At 38.1% G+C, this 22656-nt stretch overlaps 11 protein-coding genes across 11 annotated transcripts; 2 read left to right on the plus strand and 9 right to left on the minus strand.

Moving 5' to 3' along the window:
• Positions 1–80: 80 nt before the first annotated feature.
• On the plus strand, positions 81–1680 carry PHYBLDRAFT_106034 (hypothetical protein; the record flags this gene model as incomplete). Its single annotated transcript, XM_018427934.1, has 5 exons — positions 81–138; positions 228–351; positions 454–539; positions 606–1468; positions 1600–1680. The coding sequence occupies 5 exons, from the start codon at positions 81–83 to the stop codon at positions 1678–1680; spliced, it is 1212 nt and encodes a 403-aa protein (XP_018298144.1).
• A 487-nt stretch (positions 1681–2167) lies between these two features.
• PHYBLDRAFT_15228 (hypothetical protein) lies at positions 2168–3462 on the minus strand (the record flags this gene model as incomplete). Its single annotated transcript, XM_018432879.1, has 2 exons — positions 2168–2773; positions 2938–3462. Coding segments are annotated over 2 exons (1131 nt in total), but the record flags the coding sequence as incomplete, so codon positions are not given.
• Positions 3463–4896: 1434 nt separating this feature from the next.
• PHYBLDRAFT_95088 (hypothetical protein) lies at positions 4897–5329 on the minus strand (the record flags this gene model as incomplete). Its single annotated transcript, XM_018443879.1, has 2 exons — positions 4897–5035; positions 5151–5329. Coding segments are annotated over 2 exons (318 nt in total), but the record flags the coding sequence as incomplete, so codon positions are not given.
• Positions 5330–7304: 1975 nt separating this feature from the next.
• On the minus strand, positions 7305–8481 carry PHYBLDRAFT_154296 (hypothetical protein; the record flags this gene model as incomplete). Its single annotated transcript, XM_018433310.1, has 4 exons — positions 7305–7342; positions 7514–8187; positions 8262–8329; positions 8479–8481. 4 exons carry the CDS (start codon positions 8479–8481, stop codon positions 7305–7307), a joined length of 783 nt encoding a protein of 260 aa, XP_018298147.1.
• Positions 8482–8569: 88 nt separating this feature from the next.
• On the minus strand, positions 8570–11372 carry PHYBLDRAFT_59156 (hypothetical protein; the record flags this gene model as incomplete). The annotated part of the gene is made up of 4 exons (XM_018440444.1): positions 8570–8671; positions 8743–10455; positions 10529–10631; positions 10729–11372. 4 exons carry the CDS (start codon positions 11370–11372, stop codon positions 8570–8572), a joined length of 2562 nt encoding a protein of 853 aa, XP_018298148.1.
• A 196-nt stretch (positions 11373–11568) lies between these two features.
• Positions 11569–13168, minus strand: PHYBLDRAFT_163158 (C2H2-type zinc finger transcription factor; the record flags this gene model as incomplete). Its single annotated transcript, XM_018434742.1, has 2 exons — positions 11569–13082; positions 13141–13168. The coding sequence occupies 2 exons, from the start codon at positions 13166–13168 to the stop codon at positions 11569–11571; spliced, it is 1542 nt and encodes a 513-aa protein (XP_018298149.1).
• Positions 13169–13400: 232 nt separating this feature from the next.
• PHYBLDRAFT_157444 (hypothetical protein) lies at positions 13401–14131 on the minus strand. Its single transcript, XM_018433615.1, has 2 exons — positions 13896–14131; positions 13401–13824 (listed from the first exon to the last, which is right to left on the minus strand). The coding sequence occupies exons 1-2, from the start codon at positions 14079–14081 to the stop codon at positions 13561–13563; spliced, it is 450 nt and encodes a 149-aa protein (XP_018298150.1). The 5' UTR covers positions 14082–14131; the 3' UTR covers positions 13401–13560.
• Positions 14132–15298: 1167 nt separating this feature from the next.
• Positions 15299–16710, plus strand: PHYBLDRAFT_106835 (hypothetical protein; the record flags this gene model as incomplete). The annotated part of the gene is made up of 6 exons (XM_018427962.1): positions 15299–15379; positions 15527–15769; positions 15870–15918; positions 15974–16098; positions 16228–16445; positions 16584–16710. 6 exons carry the CDS (start codon positions 15299–15301, stop codon positions 16708–16710), a joined length of 843 nt encoding a protein of 280 aa, XP_018298151.1.
• Positions 16711–16892: 182 nt separating this feature from the next.
• PHYBLDRAFT_163160 (hypothetical protein) lies at positions 16893–18998 on the minus strand (the record flags this gene model as incomplete). Its single annotated transcript, XM_018434743.1, has 6 exons — positions 16893–17587; positions 17681–17776; positions 17870–18184; positions 18275–18404; positions 18447–18526; positions 18674–18998. The coding sequence occupies 6 exons, from the start codon at positions 18996–18998 to the stop codon at positions 16893–16895; spliced, it is 1641 nt and encodes a 546-aa protein (XP_018298152.1).
• Positions 18999–19390: 392 nt separating this feature from the next.
• Positions 19391–20523, minus strand: PHYBLDRAFT_140127 (hypothetical protein; the record flags this gene model as incomplete). The annotated part of the gene is made up of 2 exons (XM_018430333.1): positions 19391–20101; positions 20191–20523. The coding sequence occupies 2 exons, from the start codon at positions 20521–20523 to the stop codon at positions 19391–19393; spliced, it is 1044 nt and encodes a 347-aa protein (XP_018298153.1).
• A 278-nt stretch (positions 20524–20801) lies between these two features.
• On the minus strand, positions 20802–22539 carry PHYBLDRAFT_163162 (hypothetical protein; the record flags this gene model as incomplete). The annotated part of the gene is made up of 4 exons (XM_018434744.1): positions 20802–20917; positions 21126–21191; positions 22260–22411; positions 22454–22539. The coding sequence occupies 4 exons, from the start codon at positions 22537–22539 to the stop codon at positions 20802–20804; spliced, it is 420 nt and encodes a 139-aa protein (XP_018298154.1).
• Positions 22540–22656: the final 117 nt, after the last annotated feature.

Raw genomic sequence — 22656 nt, forward strand, 5'->3', positions numbered from 1 at the left:
AAGAACATGTCATTGCACCTCCAAACACAACATTTGGCGAATTGGGTGTTGATGACTGGCTTACAGACACCTTGAAATCTATGCAGATCAAGTTACCTACCGAGATTCAAAGAGCTTGTATTCCTCCTATTCTTGCAGGTAAAATAAACAAATTTTCTACATACATATAGACATATATACAAGCTTCTATATATAGCTATTTATGCACTGTAACTTTTTTTTATTAGGCAAGGATGTTATTGGTGGCGCAAAGACTGGTTCAGGAAAAACTGCTGCATTTGCTTTACCAATGTTGCAAAAATTATCAGAGGATCCATATGGTGTATTCGGCCTTGTGTTGACACCCACAAGGTAGCATATATATACAGAAATTGTTTTATTAATTCGATTGTTTTGAAAAGTAAAAATATAATGAATTCTATTTTTTTTTATATTAATTAATATTGAAATTAGAGAGTTAGCCTTCCAGATTGCAGAACAATTTAGAGTTCTTGGAAAGAACATTGGATTAAAAGAGTGTGTAGTTGTAGGTGGATTGGGTAAGTTCATTAAGAATAATGGTAGTAGTAATAATTAATAGTCATATTAATATTAATATATTTTAGATATGATGAAGCAGTCTTTGGAATTAGCAAGACGTCCTCACATTATTATCGCTACACCCGGTCGATTGAGAGACCATATCCGAAGCAGCTCTGGAGCAGTCAACTTGTCTCGTGTCAAATTCCTTGTGATGGATGAAGCCGATCGCTTGCTTTCACCAACCTTTGCACCCGATCTGGGTCACATCTTACCTCACCTTCCCAAGAACCGTCAGACCCTCTTGTTTACCGCCACAATGACTGAGTCGATCCTAGCTCTCAGAGACGCTGAAGAAGACGAAAAAAAGAAGCCATTTGTCCACATGTGCTCAATGGATGTCTCGACTGTTTCAACCCTAGAACAGCTCTATGTGTTTGTGCCTTCACAGGTCAAGACGGTCTACTTGGCCCACATTCTGCGATCCCCAGATTTTGCCGAAAAATCGGTAATCATCTTCTGCGGTCGATGCTCAACTGCAGAGTTGATCACAGTCATGCTCAAAGAACTCGGGATCAGATGCACGGCCCTACACTCCGAAATGACACAGCAGCAGAGATTAGATTCGCTCGGTAAATTCAGAGCAGAGGTTATCAAGGTGCTGGTGTCTACCGATGTAGGAAGTCGTGGTCTGGATATCCCATCTGTAGAGCTGGTGTTGAATTACGATATTCCCCGAGACCCAACAGACTATATTCATCGTGTCGGTCGTACCGCAAGAGCCGGTCGTGGCGGTAAAGCACTGTCGATTGTGTCCGAAAAAGATGTCCAGCTTATCCAGAGCATCGAAGAAAGAATCAACAAAAAGATGGAGGAGTACAAGATTGAAGACAATGATATCGTTGAAGAGCTTAACGAAGTCACAGCAGCAAAACGGTCTGCAAGCATGGTAAGTAATAATACTAATAATACGGTGTATTTTCCTTTGATTTGCGTTTTGTAAATATGTATATGGGGCGTGGGTGTATGAGTTTGATACCAAGTTTCTAACACAACCAATAAAAACAACAACAACAATAGCATCTCCACGATGCGCACTTTGGAGAGAAACGAAATGCTCGCAAGAAGAAGAAGATGACCAATACCGAAAGCACTGCATAATTTAATTTAATTTAATTTTTTTAATTTTATTTTATTTTATTTTTATTTCATTTCATTTCATTTTATTATATATTTATATTTATATAGACTTTGTGCTTTCCAAGCATTCATCATCCCTATCGTACCTTACCACACCTCACTTCACTTTACAACAATCAAACAAAATACTCACACAACAACCATGTAAATATATATAAAACAGAAATTACAAGATACAGGCGATACTATTATATATACTCTCCTTGATAAAACAAAACAAAACAAAACAATATAATATAATATAATGATTCAAATCCAATGCATTTGAAAATTAAAGGGGAAAAGAGACTTCAAGGAGTAATATGTATTAAAGAAAAAGAAGGAAAAGAAGAAAAGGGGATATTTCCACAATGGTATTTTGTTTTGTGTTTTAGTTGTACAATAGAAAAGATGTGTACCTCTCCTTGTTTTAGTTTTATAGCTTTATAGTCTTGGCTCTTGTTGTTGGCTAGTACGTTGCATAGACAGAGCGTTTGGGTCCTTTTGGATAGACTACCAGCGTGGCTGCAAAAAGACCAACGGCTATTCCAAGGGAAGCAACTACCATCTGGATCGCAAAAGAGGTACCTTGATCGTCTTGTCGAATCAAAAAATATGCGCCCTGAATTCCAACGCTTCCAGGAACCAAAGAAATGATTCCGCACGAGAGGGGTACCAATGCAAGATCCCCAGTCACCTTGAGGTACAGGTTGCCAAAGATCCCGACACTAAAAGCACTGATGGTGCCTACAACTTGGTAATTAGATATCACCTTGCTTGTCATCAGAGATACCCCAAATCCAACCGCAGCACTAAAAACCATGCACGGCCACTGTCGGAAGGTGGCACCCAGGGTTGTGGCCATACAGATCGCCACCAGTGGAAACAGGGCCAGGTTGAGCCAGTGTGGAACACATCCGGTACATGTGTCAAAAGTCGCGGGTGGGGCTGATAGATCCAAAGCATCGTACAGGCTGGTTCCGATCTCAAGTCCATAGCCAATAAACAGTGCGTAAATGAGAGAGTAGACAAAGCGAACAGTACCAGTGATGATATGCTTGGCAGATAATTCCATCTATTGTATATTTACACACGATCCACAAAAACAACAGCAAGAGTAAAAGTAACAGAAGAAGTATCAAAGAAGATTAGTTTAGACACCTCTTTATTTTTCTTTCTTAAACGAATGGAGTGTAATATATAGAAGAAAAAAGGAATAGAAGAAACGTACTAACTTACAATCGCCATTGTCAGCGCATACCCAGGTAGCAGAATAGCCATTGCGGACAAAGCTACCCCGGTGAAACATATCCACGGACCTAATGCCTTTGCCACAAACCCTACCAAAATAGCAGTGGAAATTTCAAATATATTGCGATAGGATTGATATCTGTCTGCCAACAAATTCAACAACCCGACCATCAAACCCAAGGCACCGCTGACAGCAGTATCCACAGGTCTCCCGTTAAACATGACTGGGACGGTCAATAGGCTGCTGAACGCGTAGGCCAGTAGCATGATCCACGAGCTCCAGGTTGGGGGTGCTTGTAGAACCACCGCGAGTTTTTCAAGGCATTCCTCCGAGCTTATTTGTCCCTTGTGGATCTGGTTGGCAATCCGATCGACATTTGCAAGTTTTCCCATGTCGAATCCTTGAGTACATTTGACGAGAATTGTCTGAGATGGCTGGCCATCAAAGCAGATCATCATTACTCCCGGAATAAAGACAAATATTGCATTCATTCCAAGACATTCTGCAGTGACATTCAATGATTGTTCCTTGATAATGATAGTGATAACAATAGTGATAGTGATGATAGTAATAAATAAATTCAATTCAATTCAATTCAATTCGATATGATTTAATTCGATTAAATTAAATTAAATTAAATTAATCATAAAAACAAAAAAGTAAAAGTAAAAAAATAAGAATAAAATAAGAAAAAGCTCGAGGATTTTTTTTATATCTCCCTTTTCTTCACACCTACTATGCGGTGACAAGGTGCTCCATAGAGCATAAGACATTGGCACAAAAGAATAATGATCTGCTTGCTCTTTTGAAAATCTTGAGGTTTTGTGAGTGCAGGTCCGACAGCTGATTCTTCATCGATCTGGATTATATTTGTTTCTGTTGTTTCTGTGGCTGTTACTGTTGTTGTATTTTGGAATTGTTGCTGGTGCTGCTGTAGATGATAGAGTGTTTCTTGGTGTACATGACAGGTATTGGTAGTACAATTGATACACTCCAGTTTGGGTGAAACGGTTTGGGAAAGTAGTAACCAGCGGTGGATGAGCTGTGACCATTTGGGTATACTGACATGTTTTTCTATGTTGGATGATATGCAGGCAGCAGTGGAATAGGTTGGTGAAGCAAGATCTTCAGATCCGTGGCGAGATATTTCCATAGACCTACTGTCCAAGTGATTTACGTCTGGCATATAGTTAAAGAATGAGATATACAAGATAAAGTATAAAGAATAAAGAACAGAGTATGTATATATAGGTAGGTAGAAAAGAAAGGATAAAGAAATAAAAGGGATTGGTATGAAGTGCCAAAGTTTGTTAAAAAAACAAAAAACAAAAACAGTAATCGTATAAATGTTGAAGCAGACCGGTGCTCTGGCTTGTTTGCTAATAACTCACAAATGGCCAAACAACTCATCTTCTTTAGACGTCATCTCTCTCTAAAAGAAGAATGCATTTGAACCTCTTGTTCGGATGTCCACAATTGAACCAAGCCCCCTAATCTCCTTCTAATTATTTTCTGTAGAATTCACACAAACTAACAATGTATATTTAATATTGTTCTACTCCTTATACATTACCATATTTCTCTCTTATACACCCAGTTATACTCTTCTCCTAGCCAAACTTGACAATGGGATAATATAAAGCAGTAGTACAGATGTGTATAATGAAGGAAAAGGGGGGAAGGGAGAGCAAACGATTATATAACAACAATAAGTATATATATATACAGGCACACGGGCCAAGCACGCATACCAAAAAAAGGTGAAAGGAAAAGAAGTACATCTACGTATGTACTGATCTCAATTTCGTCTTTCTCTTTCTCGCTTTTTTTTTATGGTTCTCTATTTGTCTCTCTCTCTATACATATACATGTGTGTGTTGAGGGTTTTGGTGTGTTGGTGTGTTGGTGTATGCTTGTTTGTGTATGTGTATTGGAGTAATCTATTTCTTGGTCTTTGACTCCAAAAACTCCTTTGCCTCGTTAATCTTGAGTGCTAAGTAAGGTGATCCTCCGCGATCAGGATGGTTGAGCAACATGATTCTTCGGTGGGCCTCTTTTACTTTCTGCTTAGTAGCCTGTGCCTCTCTAGAAAATAAAATTACATAAACACATTTATATAGATATATTAGTTACTCTACTCCGGAATGCAATTACGAGTAAATGTAATTTATAAATATTTTCAGTTGTTTCTCTTTTTTACCTAATGCCGAGAATAAGAGCAGCCTCACGCTTGTTCATTTTAGCATCGAATCCACCCTTGTAGAACTTGGACATGCGAGGAGCTCTAGGCATCTTTTGCCATTCTTGGTAAGCACGCAGGCCAAGACGACCAGCAGTGGCAGCACCTGCTACTGCAAAACCAATAACAATGGTGGTGGACTATATACACATAAGGATAACGATAATAATAGAATAAGTATACACACTTCATAATGGTAATAATGATAATGATAACCAACAATCTTTGTTGTTGTTGTTGTTGTTGCTTCTTCTCCTTCTTTTTTTACTTGCTTCAATTAAAATGCTTATTATACAACAGAATAATTACCATGTCAATGGAATCAAAATAACAATGATATTAAAGAATAGAAACGCAAGCAATGGAACCTTATCAAACCCCCAAAACCTCAACTTTCGACCTCCCACCCCCACCTTTTTCATAAAAAATAAAAAAGAACAAGGCCAATATTTATCCATCGTGACTGCTGAACGACAATAACCTTTTTATTTATTTATTTATTTATTTTATATATGTATATAAATGTATATATATATTTGACACAAGTTGGTAATTGTATATGCATGAAGAATCACTTATAATAATTTTAGTACAGAAGCATAGGTATTAAAAGCCTATATTAATGATATAATCAAAGGTATATTAGTATAATTACTCTGGAAGAAATGGCTATATATATAATAGCAATGAATCAAAGAAGAGTATCTTTTTTTTCTATATATGATAGGTTGTACAGAATGTCAAAATTTGCTTGACTATACCCGACTGATCTGGTTGAATAAATTATATAGTAAAAGTAAAAGTAAAAGTAATGGTAATGATAATTATAATGATATTCATACTATTGGAAGGGTACATTTGTGAATTGACATTTTTGAAATATCTCGGAGATAAACGTCTCCAAAAGCTTCAAATTTCACATTCTTGCTTTACTATGATCTGGTACACCGTACTTGTTTCAAAAGAGTGTACCTGAAAGATCAAAATAAAAAAAATAAAATCAGGATTTTATAGATATATGCACACACACACATATATATATATATACATACGAATTATTCCACTATTCTTCGTGTCTATACACACATTAAAAAAATGGTCATTGAAGCTAACAATAAATACCAGCAGCTCCTTTCATTTATTTACAAGACCCAATTTGTTTAAAAGGTGCAGAATATTAGTCTCATCTAAACACCCGCCTGCACCCACCCATACAGATTTTGTAGTTGTGGTAAGTAATATTCGATCCAAAGAGTCTAATGAGCACAATTTAAAAACAGAACGTATACATTTATTTTCTTTGCATGAACACATACACAACCATAACTGCACCATCTTATATGTATATATGTTTGTATGTATACAAAAATAGATTAAGTTTCAAGGTGTAGTTATTGGTAAAAGAGTACTAAAGACTAAAACCATAAATATCAACCCATAGTCATATTTGAAACAAGTCTTTCCTTCCTCTTCTTCTTCTTATTCTTTTTATAACTATTCATCAACTTCAACCTTTTACCAAGGAGAGACGTATCAATTACATCTGAGTAACAGTGTAGCCACTCAGGGAGATTAATATTGTCATATAGATATGTATGTATGCATGTATAGAAAATACCAATCAGCTTAAATATCTCAAAGTCGTTTCTTATATCCATAGTCTACATAAAATAATTAATAGAAGAAGAAAAGAGCAACTTTTATTAAGATATAGAATACTCGCACATTATTTTCAATAATATGTTATTTTACTCAACTTTCCCAAGGACTCTCTCTATCACTCACACACATAGCAAGTCAATAATATATACATATATAGCTCATAACTGATACCCAGTAAATTGAATTAGTGTAGATTGTTTTTATTTTATTTTATTTTATATTATATGGTAATGGTTTTTAGTCTGAGCGCAATTTGTGTGGAATTCGAAGTGATATTTTATTGTGTACAAGAGGCCAAACAAAAAAAAGGGAAGAAAGATAGTAGAAAGGATGGAAATGTAACATGCGTGCAAAAACAAAAAAAAAGAAGTGAATACAAATGTGTGTGCGTGAGAGAGTGCGAGTGTGTGGAGTAAAAACAAAAGGTGTTTTAATTCTCATATGTCTCTTTCTTTAGACAAGGAGAACGGCGTTAATACAACCATCGTTTTCTGTTAAAGAAATAAAAGAACTAATTTTTAGTATTTATTGATCTTCATTATTATAAGCTAAAATATAATATACTGCACCACAATGGCACTAAATGGCTAATGTGCATACCCATACACCCACGCATATATTTCTAATGTAAATAACCATAGCAAAAAGAAAAAGAAACCTACCAGGATTGTTGGTGACCTGGGCATATTTACCCCAGACAACCTTACCACCAGTGGTTACCAAACCAAGTTCTGATACGTTGACTTCCAATACGGTACCCTTGGTGATAACACCAAGATGTGTGAAAAGAGGTGACTGAGGGTTCTTCTTGACACCGATAATTGGCAGCTGGAAGGTTGCCTTGAGTTCTGGGTGGGTAACATGTGCCTTCTTGAAACGAAGACCCATAGGACGGATGAAACGCTCGTACTTCGGGGGCTTACGAGTGAAGCCATCTCCAACAAAGGTAGCCTTTGTGACCATACGCTTCCACGACTTGGTCTTACTCTTTCCACTCTTAACGACTTTGAACATCTCATCTTCTGCCATACCGCGAACAGCGGGCAAAGGAACAGACCACTTGCCTGCCTTCTCCTTTCTCTTTTGCTTAACCATGTTACTCAAAATCTTGGCACGATCTTGGCCTTCACGATCCAAAAGGTAGGCAGGAACAGCACCTTCGGGAACAGCGTCGGCGGTCTTGGTCTTTGCGTTTCGTTCTTCGTGCTTCTTGATGGTCTTCTTCATCTGAATCTTCTCGGCACGACGCTTCTGGTTGTGCAACTTGGCCTTGAGACCATGTACCTTCTGAGCATACTGAGAATCCTTGTGGACCTTACGAGCTTCTCTCTTACGCCTAAATGATGCTTTTTTGTTAGAACCGAGCGGATCGATTTGGGCTATTTAACGAGCACAAAGAAAAATCCTTACTTGCGCTCTTCATAATCAAGACGTCTTCCATGACGCTTAATGTGCTCTTCGATATGCTCGTTCTGGGGCTATTGATTTGAATCCGATTCAAATACAAGAAAGAAAGAAATGAAGTGTTATTAACTTATTGATTTCCTCTCTTTTATTTTTTATTTTATAGTAATATTTATTTATTATAATCGAGTTGGATCTCTAGTTAATCAAGTCAATCGTTTACCATGGCGAGCGGACTGTTGTGTAAGTTGAAAGAATAAAAAAAAAAGGGGGTGAAGGAAAAAAATTATATACTGAAGAAAAATGTGACTTGTTTAGAGTTGATTTTGTGTTTTGAACGAATCCCAAGCTTCGTTGAGCACAGTGAAAATCCCGCTCGCAAGCATTTGCTGCTCCACTGAGGCATTGATAGGCAACTTTTTTTTTGTTAAAAAGAAAGAAAAAACGTTTAGTCCAAAAAATAAAATATAAAAAGAAAAGTTTATACCTTGTCTGGATGAACCTTTGCAATTGCCTTTCGATAATATGTCTTGCATTGTTTTGGATCAATCAGCTCGCCCATTCCCACCTGCTGCCAACCTAATTCTTCCCAAACCACCATGTCAAGACTAGCCAACAAAGCACGCAAATTAAGTTCCCTCGTATCCTTCCACATCTTTAATCGTGCTTCAACGCGGTCTGTTTTAGCCAACTTTTCGAATCCCTCTGCCTCCTTCTGTGCGGCCCTCTCGCGCATAGCAGCCACTCCTTTACTGGGTTGGGTAGCAGGCGCAGGCTTGAAATTTTCAAATATGGAGTAGTCAATATCTGGGAAAGCTGTCTGTACCGGTGGTTTAGAAGTGGCAGAGGCAGAGGTAGAGGAAGGTGCGGGTGCGGGTGCGGGTGCGGATGTAGACGTAGACGTGGATGCGGACGTGGGTTTAGAGGCAGATGCAGATGCAGAAGTGGGTCGAGTGGTAGCATGAACATTTCCGGGAGAAGAGAAAGAAGCTGTCTCATTCTCTAGAGCCGTTCTACACTTACTGATCCCTTGGCTGATACGTGGACTCGAGTTTCCTTGATATGCGATCAATGTTTCATAGACCTGAATGGCATCTTTGTATCTCAGCAAAGCCTCTAGAGCCTCGGCCTTTCGTAACAATGCTTTGACAACCTGTTCTTGCCAAGATATCTCTTTATCACCAGATAAAACGTGACCTTCACCTCTTCTCTCCGCCATTTCTATAGCAACATTACAATCTCTCAAGGAAGCCTCATAGTTTCCGGCCTTTAACCTTGCGGCCGCTCGGTTATTACTCAGCAAAATACGATGGTCGTGGTTGATAGGAAGAGCATGTAGAGCGCGGGTGTACAGCGATTCTGCCTCTTGGTATAGTCCACGATTAAAGTACTCATTTCCTCTTGTGCGGTCTTTCTCTGCCTGTGCAATTGGATCAAAAACCTTCGGATGAGCATAAAATGGATCGCTTGGGTCAAGATCGCCAAATGAATTATGTTGTTGTTGCTGCTGCTGTTGCTGTTGTTGTTGCCTTTGTTTTTGCTTTTGCTGCTCGGCAATATATTCTCTTTTCCTTTCTTCCTGAAGCTGTCTAAATTCCTCTTCCTCTTCATCGTCGTTTGAAGAATTTTCATTTTCATTTTTATAATATTTCTGTTGTTCATTGGTCTTACGCTTAGATCCCCAAGATTGCCCAGCCTTGACAAATTGTTCTGCATTCTTGTAGATATAACTTCCCCACTCGGCTGCTTGCGCTTTCAATGGCTCAGAGAGACGACGAGAAGGTGGCTCAAAAGATTGCTTTCTTTGCCCATTGGTATTTTCACCCTCTTTGATGTTCTCCGCAATATCATCTTCTAGCTCTTTACTTTGAACTAAAAGATTGACAGCTTCCTGTAGGTCCTTTCCGGCCGTGGCAACCAATGCAACCTTGGACTCTTCCAATCCAAATCCCATTTCTACCAGCCGTTTAAGTCTTTCGTCTTTTATGTGGGCGTGGGCGTGGGCGTGGGCGTGGGCGTGAGGTTGGGGTTGGGGTTGGGGTTGAGGTTGAGGTTGAGGTTGTGGCTGGGATTGGGATTTCAGAGGTGATTGAGTATACGATTGTGGTTGTGGTTGAGCATATTGTTGAGACTGTGGTTTAGTGTAAGAGGGGGATTGAGGCTGTGATAAAGAGGACTTGCGTGGAGTCTGGATAGGTGTCTGATAGAAGATACCAAAATAAGATATATTATATAATTCATCCTCATTAACAGTAGCAATGTTAACAACATACCGTTTTTTGTTGATGTGGTGATGATCGTTTTTCAAAAGGATCGAACTCTCCTTGCCCACCTTTTGGACTAAAATATCCATCAGGGCGAGAAGGACTTTGACGACTGACCAAAAGAAAAATGATTATTAAGATTATTATAAAAGTAAAGAATAATGTAAATATTTCATTATGCTAAATATAGATGTAGTATTATTACTTACTAGTCATTTCTTCCTGGCAAAGAAGTAGGTCGAACAGGAGGTGTACGATTTGGAGGATATATATACATATCTTTAGGAGTCGTAAATACAGGTAGTTCTACACCTGTGAGGGGCGATATTGCTGGAATTCCCGGTGAAGTGTTCCGATTGGACCCATTGGCATTTGATGGTGCATTAGCATCCAAGGATTGTGCGGATCGATGAGTATATGATGGGGAGCCGTGCGGAATGTACGGTGAAGCGCGATGGGGCGATTGCTGCTGCTGTGCAAGGCTAGCAAGTGTAGGAGATTGCTGTGGTTGGAGGCTCGGTAGGAGATTGGCAAAGGCATCGTGACCATCTGCCTTGGTCTCAGCTGGACGACCAAGCTTACTTGAGGCATGGGGTGACTCAGTTGGTCTATTTGGCTGGTTTTGTGCGTGAATCGACCCGTGCATTACAAGAGAAACCGTGGTTTCTTTGACACTCTTTAGTAACTTAACAAATAAATAAAAATGGGTTGCACTCTTCTTCCTGCGTGCTTCTCGCAGTCCGACCCAATGAATTTCCTCGGCTCCTGAATGTTCCACATCCACCCAAAAAAAGAATAAACCAAAAAACCAAAAACTCAAAATAATATACAAAAGCAATATTCTCAATGGCATGTTTCAATTTATAATGAACAGACCAGTAGATGTAATAAAGAGCCAAAACTAAAGTAACTGTAAAAGACAAGAAGACAATATTCAATACTCTTGACCTGTTTTACCTTCTATTAGTAACTACAAGTGCCTGCAAGAATTCAATTTATTTAAAATTAAATGTTTAAATAAAAATGTTTAACAAGTGTATGTTGCAAGCCTAATCACAATTGAGAATAAGTTTTTGAACCAATCTTCCAATTACTGTATCGTTGGCTGTTTTTATTGGAGTCGAGCACAGCTTTGCCAATAATTTCAATTGCTCGTCCAACTTCATATTTCCAATAATTTCAATTTCATCACTAGTTTCAAACAATCTTGCAATACAATTAACGATGTCTGCAATATCTCCACTTTTGCCAATAAACCATTCCAACGTATTTTTATTGAGAACAGGCCTTCTATCATGTTTTGTAGAAGTATGGACCTCTGTGGCAATTCGATTGAATATTTCAGATGCACGTTTTGCTGCCGAGTCTTCGGTTTGATTCGAGTCATAAAAGAATAAAGTGAATACTGTATAAGGCTGGTAAATGTGTCCCTTGGTGTATTCTGAAGAGCACCTACACCTTGAATATGTCTCAGTCCGATAAAACTTCGATCTGATTTGTTTTACTTGTTCTAAAAGGTCGTAGGTGTACAGCCTGTCGCATTTATCTTCCTTAAGTAACAAACGTGCCTTTTTAATAGATTTTTCGTGCAGATATATTCTTGTTTGTTTCGAAGGTTGAAACGAATTAGTGGATGGTCCAACACTGATTTTCGGGTTTTCCTCTATAGTGCAGCTTGAGGTTATCAACATATTGCAGCTAAAAGTGCCAATGATCAACTTGTTGCTTTCATCATTGTAAATTGATCGAGTGCAAACACTCTCATAAATATCGTCACAAGCTGGCAAAGAATTGTATTGTTCGCCCTTTGAGTACCTCTCTGCATGTGGATCAACGTCTTTTTTCCTTCCATATGTCTCTATACAGTTTACTAGCAAAGCGTTGGTTCCATCCAGTAAAATACAGCCAGCAAAAAGCTGTGAAACACCGTATCGTGATTGAGGATTGGTTCTCCAGTCATGATTTGCCATTTCCAAGGTTTCTTGATTTATCTCCCAATATATTTCGTTTTTTAGTAAACGTGATAATGGTGAATTTGATATAATATAGTCTAATAGGTTTTTTTTCCCGATAACATTTTCAGTAATGGTATTTTGCTGCAATAGCGGTATAATAAAGTTGACAGAAGGTTGGCTTGATGCTAACTCTTTTATAGTTGAGCTACTTCCCAATAAATAATATTGTCGTTTATCCGTCGATGTCAATGCTATAGGGTGAGCATTCATCATCTCTGTCATAAGAAGTAGTCTTTGCTGGTCTATTGTATCGGATCCCATGGCACTCATTGCTGCAATAGTAGCCAGGTCATTTGTTAAAATATCATTCTCCTTTAAGGTATCAATAGCAGTTTTGATTTCATCCTTGCTGCACACTTTGGGCAATTTGAGAGTTGGAGAACTGAACTCAGACTTTCGTTTTACATTCAAGCTTTTTGCATTAAAGATTTGCATTGTTCCTTCATGAAGATCGTTTACGTGAATTTTGAATGTTGAAGTTGTTTTCAAAGTTTTAAGGCACACAGGGCAAGCAAAACCTCGCTGTTCTCTTTTTATGGCGTGTTTGACTAGAATTCAGTTATTATAATTAGAGACGTAAAGCACATACTCGATTTTTTTGCTTACCTTCCTTAATACGAATGAGCACTTCCATTGTATGTAGATCGTACTGGTGTCTTTTTAATGTTGCTTTGTTGAAAGTAGATTAAACACACCCATCAATGAGGCAGGCGAGAAAATTGTCTCCTTGAGGCATGATGTGAAATAATCGCTTTAAACTTCCTAAATTATCGGTGAAAAGGATAAGTTAGCACGTCGGTGTTGTTCTTTTTATCATTTTTTATTCATTTTGATGTAAGGTCACTTACGGAAAATGCACCACAATTAAGTTAAATTCAAACTTTATCACCAGAGTCCAGCTTAATTAGCAAATTAAGCTGGCAGGGAAACATCTCAGGAACGAAACACACGCCATACTCTCGTTGACTCTATGTGCTTAACTTCTCAATCCAATACACAAGTTCTCAGTGCATCGGAAATGAAAGGTTAATTGTATTGATCAACTGCAGATTTATGTGCTAGCTGACGTACGATTTGAGAGAATTTTATGAATTGTGTTGTCAAGTTGCAGTGTTTGTTTGTTGTTGTCAGAGTCAGAAATGGAGACGTCATGTATCTAAATGACAATGGAGTACGTGGAACCCGACAAATGACACTGGCTTTTTGCAAGGTGATTCTCTTCAAGTTTTGGGAGTGGTTTGACACCACAATAGTTGAGGAGGGAAGATTTATGGTGTCGAAAGTTGTTGCCTGAATAGTGGAACAAGAGATGTCACCGACTAGCCTCATACATGGATCGATGGAAGCAGTTTTTTTCTTGCCTGATATAGCTCCAAGCAAGACAGAAAAAGGAGTAAGATAATTGATAGCAGGTCGACCGACAATGTGCTCTGGTACGTACTAATCGTCATCCAACTCCTACAAAATGCGAGTAAGAGTAGCAGCAGTACAAACTTCCAAAGTACCCGGCCAAGTAAGAAGATTTTGGAGAGTAGCGTTGAGGTCATTAGGCATAATTGATTTTCGATGAAGTCGAGCCGTTAAATAACAAAAGCGAAAGAAAATGTGATAAATAGTAGTGAACACAATTAGCAGACAATTTATTTTAAAAATGTTGTCGAAATAATGAGACAAGAAGTTTGCAGTCAAAGCCTCTGACAAACAAAGAATGATCTAAAATACGCAGAAGTTGGTGTCTTTCTCTTTATAGAACTTAGAAAGCCATTTTTATCAATAATACAATGAGTAATACCTATGAAAGGAGAGGAAATTTACCTCAGATAGCACATCTAAAGTATAAGCGTATTGATCATCAGCCATAATGCAATAAAGTTGGTCAATAAAATAAAAATAAAAACCGTCCTTTGGAAACATGTAAGTTGTCTTTTCAAAAATTCGAAACTAATTATGTCTGAAACCGGAAACCCACCGTTTTGAAAAATTAAAAAAGCGCCTATTTAATAAATGTATTCCGAACTAAAGTGGTTAATCCCCGCTCGTTGGCATTGGGGCTAGTGTATTAAGGGGAATTCAACAGACTTATAGACTTTTATATTTATACTTTTGAGTTTGAATTACAGAAATTATTGGCTTAAATTAATTTAAGAACATGAAAGCCTATACAAAAAAAGTCTTTGAGCCAGGGCTTAAAGACTTTCATTTTATTAATTTATCAGCAACCATATAAAATACCAACCATTATTGGGCACTAATTTAAACACAAAAGTTTAAATCTAAAAGTGTGTATATATAAAAAAAAGTGTTGAAATCCCCTATTTCAATACTTTGTTTCTTGTTTTTTTGTTTTTGTTTTGGGGTCCTTTTTTCCCCCCTTTCTCTCTTTATACCGTTATTCGTTTGTTAAATGGACCAACTTGAAGAACGCCCTCAGTTTGCTCGCAAAGGAAAGCGTAATCCTGGCCTACGTCTTCCACCTCTTAATCCTGCCGCATCATCCACTTCACCTTCACCAAATGGCACATCACCGTCTTCATTTCGCGAACAACTAGGCAACATTGTCAACAATCGCCTCTCACCAATTGCACCGCCTGCGCCAGAAGAAGAAGTATCTCTTGCAGCAAGTTATTTACAGTCGCACCAAACTCGCCCAATCCTTCCAGTACTCCGTGAACCTCCGTTACCCCCTCCCGTTTCTTCATCCTCCTCTTCGTCTTCCTCAGACCCTACTCACCATATGGAAGTCAAAGCTAGTGAGTTAGACACAATGGAGCGCCTGGGTGAGGGTGCGGCAGGTACAGTACGAAAAGTACTCCATCGACCCACGAATCGTATTATGGCCAAAAAGGTATACTTAAAAGCATTACGGATACGGAAAAGAGAAAGAAAACAGAGATAAGAATAAGAAGGACAAAGTCGCGTCCTTGCTATTTTTGTGTGTATGTGAGTGGGTGTTTTGAATTAAATACTAAAAAATAAAGCTTATATTCATTAGTCAATCTCGACAGATCCGGATCCGGCCGTTCAGCGCCAGATTCTCCGAGAACTTGCTTTCTTGAGAACCTGTAACTCACCCCACATCGTTTCATTCTACGGCGCATTCTTGGATGACGGTGATACTACTGTCTCACTCTGCATGGAGTTTTGTGAGGCTGGAAGCTTGGAAGATATCTACAAAAGAGCAAGTTTACTTGGAGGTGTTATCGGAGAGCCTTTCTTGGCTCGGATTGCTGAATCAGTAAGTAGGGGAAAGATGTGTGTCAATTTGGATATAAAAAGACTTGCTGGTATTATGTATACATATATAACATACCGTTTTACTACTATTTTTCTTTCAGGTGTGTAAAGGTCTTGTGTACCTGCATTCAAAGCGAGTTATTCATAGAGGTAATATTGTACAAGGTGCCCGTAATTATAATACAGCTGACAATTTCCCTTAAAGATATCAAGCCATCCAATATCCTTGTTACTCGATCGGGTGAAATTAAGTTGTGCGATTTTGGAGTATCAGGAGAATTGATCAACTCTGTTGCCCAAACCTTCACGGGAACCCAATATTACATGGCAGTAAGTTTATATTTATTTATTCATTTGTTTATTAATTCAATCCTCTATACATGCATGAATGCATGCACGCATATATTTTTGTACTTCAAAATGCCTAAACCTTGAAAAACATATTTTATATATCTACAGCCTGAGCGTATTCAAGGAAATGCTTATCAAGTCCAGTCTGATATCTGGTCTCTTGGTCTTACTCTTATCGAAGTCTCACAAAACTGCCCCGCCTTACCGCCCCCTGGACAGCCTCATCTGTCAATCTTTGAACTCCTTGATTTTATCGTACGCCAACCTGTTCCTGTAATTGAAGGCGCACACATTTCGGAAGAATGTAGAAACTTTGTAGCAGTTTGGTAAATCAATATTATTATTACTTCCTCTTTCTGTGCTCGTACACGTGTGTGTGTGTGTGTGTGTCTGTTTATTAGGTGATATAACTGGAAAAGAAAGAAAAACTAAAACCATTTTTTTTCTGTAAAAATATATAATAGTTTAACAAAGGATCCTCAATATCGACCAGGACCCAATAGAATGCTCGAACATCCCTTTATTGCTCTGTGGGAGAATGTGGAAATGGACTTAGGCTCCTGGGTAAAGGAAGTATGGGGATGGGATTAAAGTTAAAAGAAAAATAAGATGAAAAATAAAATGGATTGGTTTCTGTCTAAGCCTGTATAAGAGATAACAAGTAAAATGGTAATAGTAATAGTGATAAAGATGGTAATAATGAGTTATAATAATAGTAAGAGTAATACTAAAAGAAGTATATACCCAAAGAGCAATCGTCTCCCTTTGTTTTTCTACCAATCTTCGTCATATATACCACTAACCACCTTGGCATCTACCATATCTACACCAAAATGAACGCCTTTTGCTGATCTGGACAAATACACCGTTCGTTCTTTTCGCTCTCTTTTGTTACGAAATTGAGAAGGCTGTTGCTCAAGACTAAAGTAACTCGGAGGCTCTTCTCCGGGTGTACGAGTCAAGTCATCTGTAATGGCTGCCATAGCTTCAATATCTCCATCTGTATCTTCTGGAGGTTCTTCCAATGAAGGTTCAAAAAAGAAAGGACTAGCTACAGAGTTTTGATAGTGCTCGACCATTGTTGCTCGTGGAACACGAAGTAACTGATCATACGGTAGGTTTGCGATTGTGATGGGAATTGCAAACTCGGATACATGGTTGGTTTTGAAGAGATGTCCGTGAGCAGTAGTAACTTGAAATAAGATGTCGTAGCGAACGCGTGTGTGGCGAGTTAAGAATGATGGCGATACGAGACGAGTGGGGATCTTAAAGGCGACGTGCTCAGATATATGTGTGTCCTTGAAAGGAACCGTGCCTTGAAGAACAACGCGCACATGGTCTCGAAAAGCGGTTCCCTGTTGAACCAGCATCTTTCCTTCGTGATGCTTGCGGAATTTATATTGAATTCCCACGCATTTGGTGTCAGCGTGAAGAATAGCAATAGTGAGCTGCAATCCGCAGGCTTCATCTGTTGTCAATATTTACAGTGAATAAATATATAGAAACATAATGGAAAAATTAAATATTAAAAGCACAGAGACATTCTTGATTTTATCTTTACCTGGGCAGTAAGATTGACGATCCAATTTAGCTTGTACTTCGGCCAGAGGTGTACGCCTGTCCTTGACCAGTGTGGATTTGAAAATCCATTCCTTATCTGTTACAAATTATGATTCATTGGGGGTTGGGGGTATGTATTGAGGTGATAATATGAAGAACCCTGATATTCCTTTCATTTTTTTTCTCTTACCAGGGGTTGATATTAGTACTGGTCTGTATGGTGTTACATAATCTTTGCTCTTGAGGCTTGATTCTAGGCCAGGACCATCAATCTGAGTAGACCAAATGAATCGTATATGGAACCCTGCTGGTTCTTCAATACTAGGTGGATAATTACAATTTGGGAACTTGTTTTTTTTGAAGGTCGCATTTGATATTACGTTGTGAGCAAGGAATGAAATATTATAAAAAAAAGTATATCGATATATTCTTGGAATTACCTTTAATGCAAAAGGGTATGTATATCGACCTGCATCCATCTCATCCCATCCACACTGCGAAAATGCTGCGTGAAGTATGTTACTTTAGAATAATACCTCTGAGCCCAATCACACTTCCTATTTATTTTTCTTATATTTAAACGTGATTGCTTTACCTGATCCATCATTCCCCCACAACTTCCATTCGGTCTCAAAGTATGTAGTAATCGCATGATTAATCCATTCTCCCTTGCCATCTCCATTCGTATCATCTACTCTCACCATAGCCGATTCTACCCCTTTAAACTATAGGTATATATATATAGGCTGTTATGATATAGCTGTAACCAAAATTATGGTGGGGTAACCTGCCTTGACCCGAATCCGTGTAGCCAAAATTCGTTCTTGTAAATCCAATACCACTCTACCTGCCAAGGAATAAATAATTAATCAATGAATGCATAAAAGAATGAAATGTTATATATATATATATATGGTGCCTCATATTATAGTCAATGAATTTGCAAAGCCCATGGCTCTCATAAAAGTGATATCAATGCTGAATCCATTCTAACCTCTTATTATACGGTCCGGACGTATAATTACATGTGTTCCACCTTCAAACTCTATACCAATCGTCGAAGGCGGTACATCTATAGGGAGATGAACAGATTCTTTGCTGCGACTATCGTGTGAATTCCCATGAAAAAATGATATTAACGAGGGACCGACGGAAGGTGCGCTAGTGGATAATGATGGTGCTGGTACAAAAGAGGTTGAGGTATGATCACCTGCACGTGAAATTGGAATTGCGTTGCGTCCAATGTGGTTATGAGAAGGAGGAGGAGCACTGGGTGTATTGGTAGATACGGAAGCTGCTCTTGCTCTGCCTTGGTACATGTTTTATGTTTATTATAATATAGTCAGTTAATATCAATAGAGAGGGAGAAAGAGAAAGAGAAAGAAAAATGATCCTCGGAATTTTGTATATGCATATGTAGAACTGTATGTAAATATTATTGATATTGATATTGATATTATTACCGCTGTTTTTATTATTCATTTATCATAACCTGTCCACTGCACATAGAATACGAACAAAAACGAAATTCAAGTACGATTTTCAGTCAACCTAGACAGGATAACAAAACTCATTTTTGATCGCCAATTTTTACTATTATTTATTTATTTATTTATTTATTTATTTTAACGTTTGGCACTCTCTGTATAATAATAAAATGCATTTTATTTTATTAAACATTAAGAGTTCTATCTAAATTATTATGCTCGAATTATGGTACAGGTTCACATTTACGTAATTTTACAAGAAAGGCCGTGTGGCCTCGCACATCAAAATTCTTTGGTCGACACACCCAGGCAAGTGCTTCGCTTGCACCTGTATCAACGACAGTAGATTCAGCTTCAGCTTCAACTGGATTCTCAGTATTTTCCCCGGCGACTTGTGCATCATCTAGAGTGTTTTGTACAGGATTTGCAGAATTTGTAGCAGATACTGCAGCTGCAGCTGCAACACGACTTCGAATCTGCGTTGCACGGATCTCCCACGATTTCCATTCCACTTCTATACAATCTTCCATTACCAGATGCTGTCCTCGCAGTTGGCCTGCCAGCTGGAGAACCTGGGTCATATTGGGAAGATAGCACACCAAAAAACGGTCATTGCGCAAGTATGGTAGCAGCACAGGCCATGCCAGATTGGGTTCTGGCATGTCAAGGATAAGCCCATCATAACACTCTTTTGTGCCAACTTCAGATACTTTTTCCATAACTGATCCGTGGTGGAACGCAATTGTTGGCAAGTACCGTCCACGGTTGAACCGGGCAACATGCTTTTCGGCTGTGCGCGCGTGAGGTTCTCTTATTTCAAATGTATCAACCTTGCCTTCTTGTCCAACAGCTCTGGCTAAGTGTAAGGTAAGCGCCCCATTTCCGGTGCCAGCTTCAAGAACACGATGGCCCGGTTCAATATCCAACATTTGGACCTATTATTACAAGGAAAGAAAAGAAAAATATATATGTATCCATGTATACGTACACACATGTATATATATATTATATTTGAGAATCTTACAATTGCAGAAGCGTCCTTTGGATAAATAGGTGTACATGCTCTGGGTACATTGAGAACATACTCTTCTAAAGTTGGGAAATGCAACATGTATCCGGTGTTTCCCTTGTGTGCTCGTATAATTGTACGTGCAGGTTTGTCGATCACATCTGCATGGGAAATAATTGCACCCTTGATGTCACGCTTGGAATCTACCTCCAGGGGTCCAACAAAGAATTTTTTGCTGTTTCTGACATCACGAAGCATGCAAAAATCACCAGCCTGAAATGTGCTGTGGTGAGCCTTTTGAAGGTAGCGCCATTGGTGAGAAATGCGACGTAAAGATCCAGACGACATAATAAATTTGAGTGAATTTGAACACACAGGCACACACACACACACACCAATAGTGTTTTTTTTTGGCTGAGGTTAATTACAAATATACAGTGCCTCCAAACTTAAGGAACAACGTTAATCTCAAATGGTTTTCTGTAAGTCACAGCCAATTCAGCCAATAAAATGTATAATCTACAAAAAAAGAAAGAAAGAGAAAATGTAAAAGTATGATTTCTGGGCAAACCCACTTAAAAAGCTTTATTTTTTTTTATCGTAGATATCGAGTTTGCGCTCAATAATTACTCTATTAAGTTGTAGTAACTTGATACGTGCTGTAATTCCATAAAATAGAAAATGATCCAATTTGCTTTAAGAATTGTGGCTTGCAGAAAAGTAACTGTGGTTAACTTTCTTGCTATATTTTGGTTTACAAACAAATGCCAATATTATTAGTAATGCTAGATATTATTGTGCTTTGAGTATATATTTCCAAGACTTGAAGATCGGATACTATGTCTAATTCCATTTAACTGACCCACTGACAGCAGAGCTTTTGTTAAAAATGGCTAATGAAGTCATAAATAATTACCCAAACCCATGATGTACGGGAACAGCGATCTTACGGTCACGACGTTTCCAAGATGGGATTGAGTATTTCCAGTTAGAGTATAACATTTCGAAGTAGTATTCTGGACAAATATTTATTACACCCAGATGTATATACATATATTTATGGTCAAAAACGTTCCAAACCCTGCAAAAAAAGCGGTTTTCTCCCAATTCTATAAAGAGAGTAGATAAAACAGCATCTTCAGATCCAAGAAGAGGGTCTGGGAGACTTAAGAGATTGATGAAAGAACAGAAAGACACTTTGTGCAAGTAACTCAAAAGGACTCCTTGTCTCATATTCTAGGCTGGGAGGCTCCTTTAAGAAGGTGAAAATATTCGTCTGTACAAAAACAACAATTAGCTGTCTCAGGCATTTGGGCCTTGAATCATATATCGCAGCCCATAACCCAGTTTTAATAGAAAGCTAGAAGAAAATACAGTTGTATTGGGTTTGTGAGAACATCAATTAGATAAATAACCAGTAGAAAGTTGTAGTATAGTCCGATGAATTAAGATTTATAGTCAAAGGTAATGATAAAGAAAATAGCTATTAGAAGAGTTGACGAAAGGTATAAAGTAAAAAAAAAAATATCATCGAGAGAACCAAGTGAGAGAATAGTAATTTGATTATTCTTAGCTGTTTTTGGCCCAGTGGTCTTGGGCTTTTGATGTTCCTATATGGCAACGTAAGAAAAACCAACTATGCGAGCACTTTGGCTTCGAACATTCCTCACTTTGTTTCACAATCCTTTAAGGAAACAAAGCTGGTATTTTGTGTTCCAAGAAGTCACTTCCAGATATCATATTAGCTCTTATTTGAAATGGTATAAATACAGTAATGAGCATCTCTGATGGGGCTTTGAGAGAGGTATGAGTGATTAGAGGGGTCACATCAACAAAATTAATCATTTTAAATCTGCCATTCAACGAGAGTGGCAAAGAATAGGCGCCAAACTGGCATAAACTTTGGTAGGAAGTATGCAATATCGATGTTGGGCTCTGTAATTGAAGCCAAGGGAGGTCATACTAAGCATTGATACTTTTACTTATTTTTATTCTTTAATGGTACACGTGTATATTATCTTGAATTTGAATTTTGCATGCTTTAGCTATTACTACTGACGAGTCGCTTCATGTTGAATATATACTTTGCTTTCCAATGAGTTCTTGTTTGGGTGGGCTCAGAGATCGAAACGTTTTTGACTGTGGTTGTAAAAATAGCAGCAGAAGCGAAAAGAAAATGTTGACATGTCTGACATTGTATGGAGGAATAATGGGAAACTTATAATAAATACAGCACCTGTAATATTATCGTTTATACCGTTCTACACTTTTCTATTACTTGTAAAGAAGACGCTTTAACACATCATGGTATTTGTGCATTCTTAAAATGTTAAAATCTGTTAATCGAGATTTCAAATCCAACATTTGATTGTTTGAGGAGCTGCCCTCAATATTAAAACCTCATAACTCAGATATGGAGGCAGAGTATAGTTTCTTTTCTTGATTATTATTGTCCTGCTTAAATACATAATGTATTAAGAG

This window comes from Phycomyces blakesleeanus (genome assembly GCF_001638985.1).
Source record: "Phycomyces blakesleeanus NRRL 1555(-) unplaced genomic scaffold PHYBLscaffold_2, whole genome shotgun sequence".
Taxonomy (NCBI): Eukaryota; Fungi; Mucoromycota; class Mucoromycetes; order Mucorales; family Phycomycetaceae; genus Phycomyces; species Phycomyces blakesleeanus.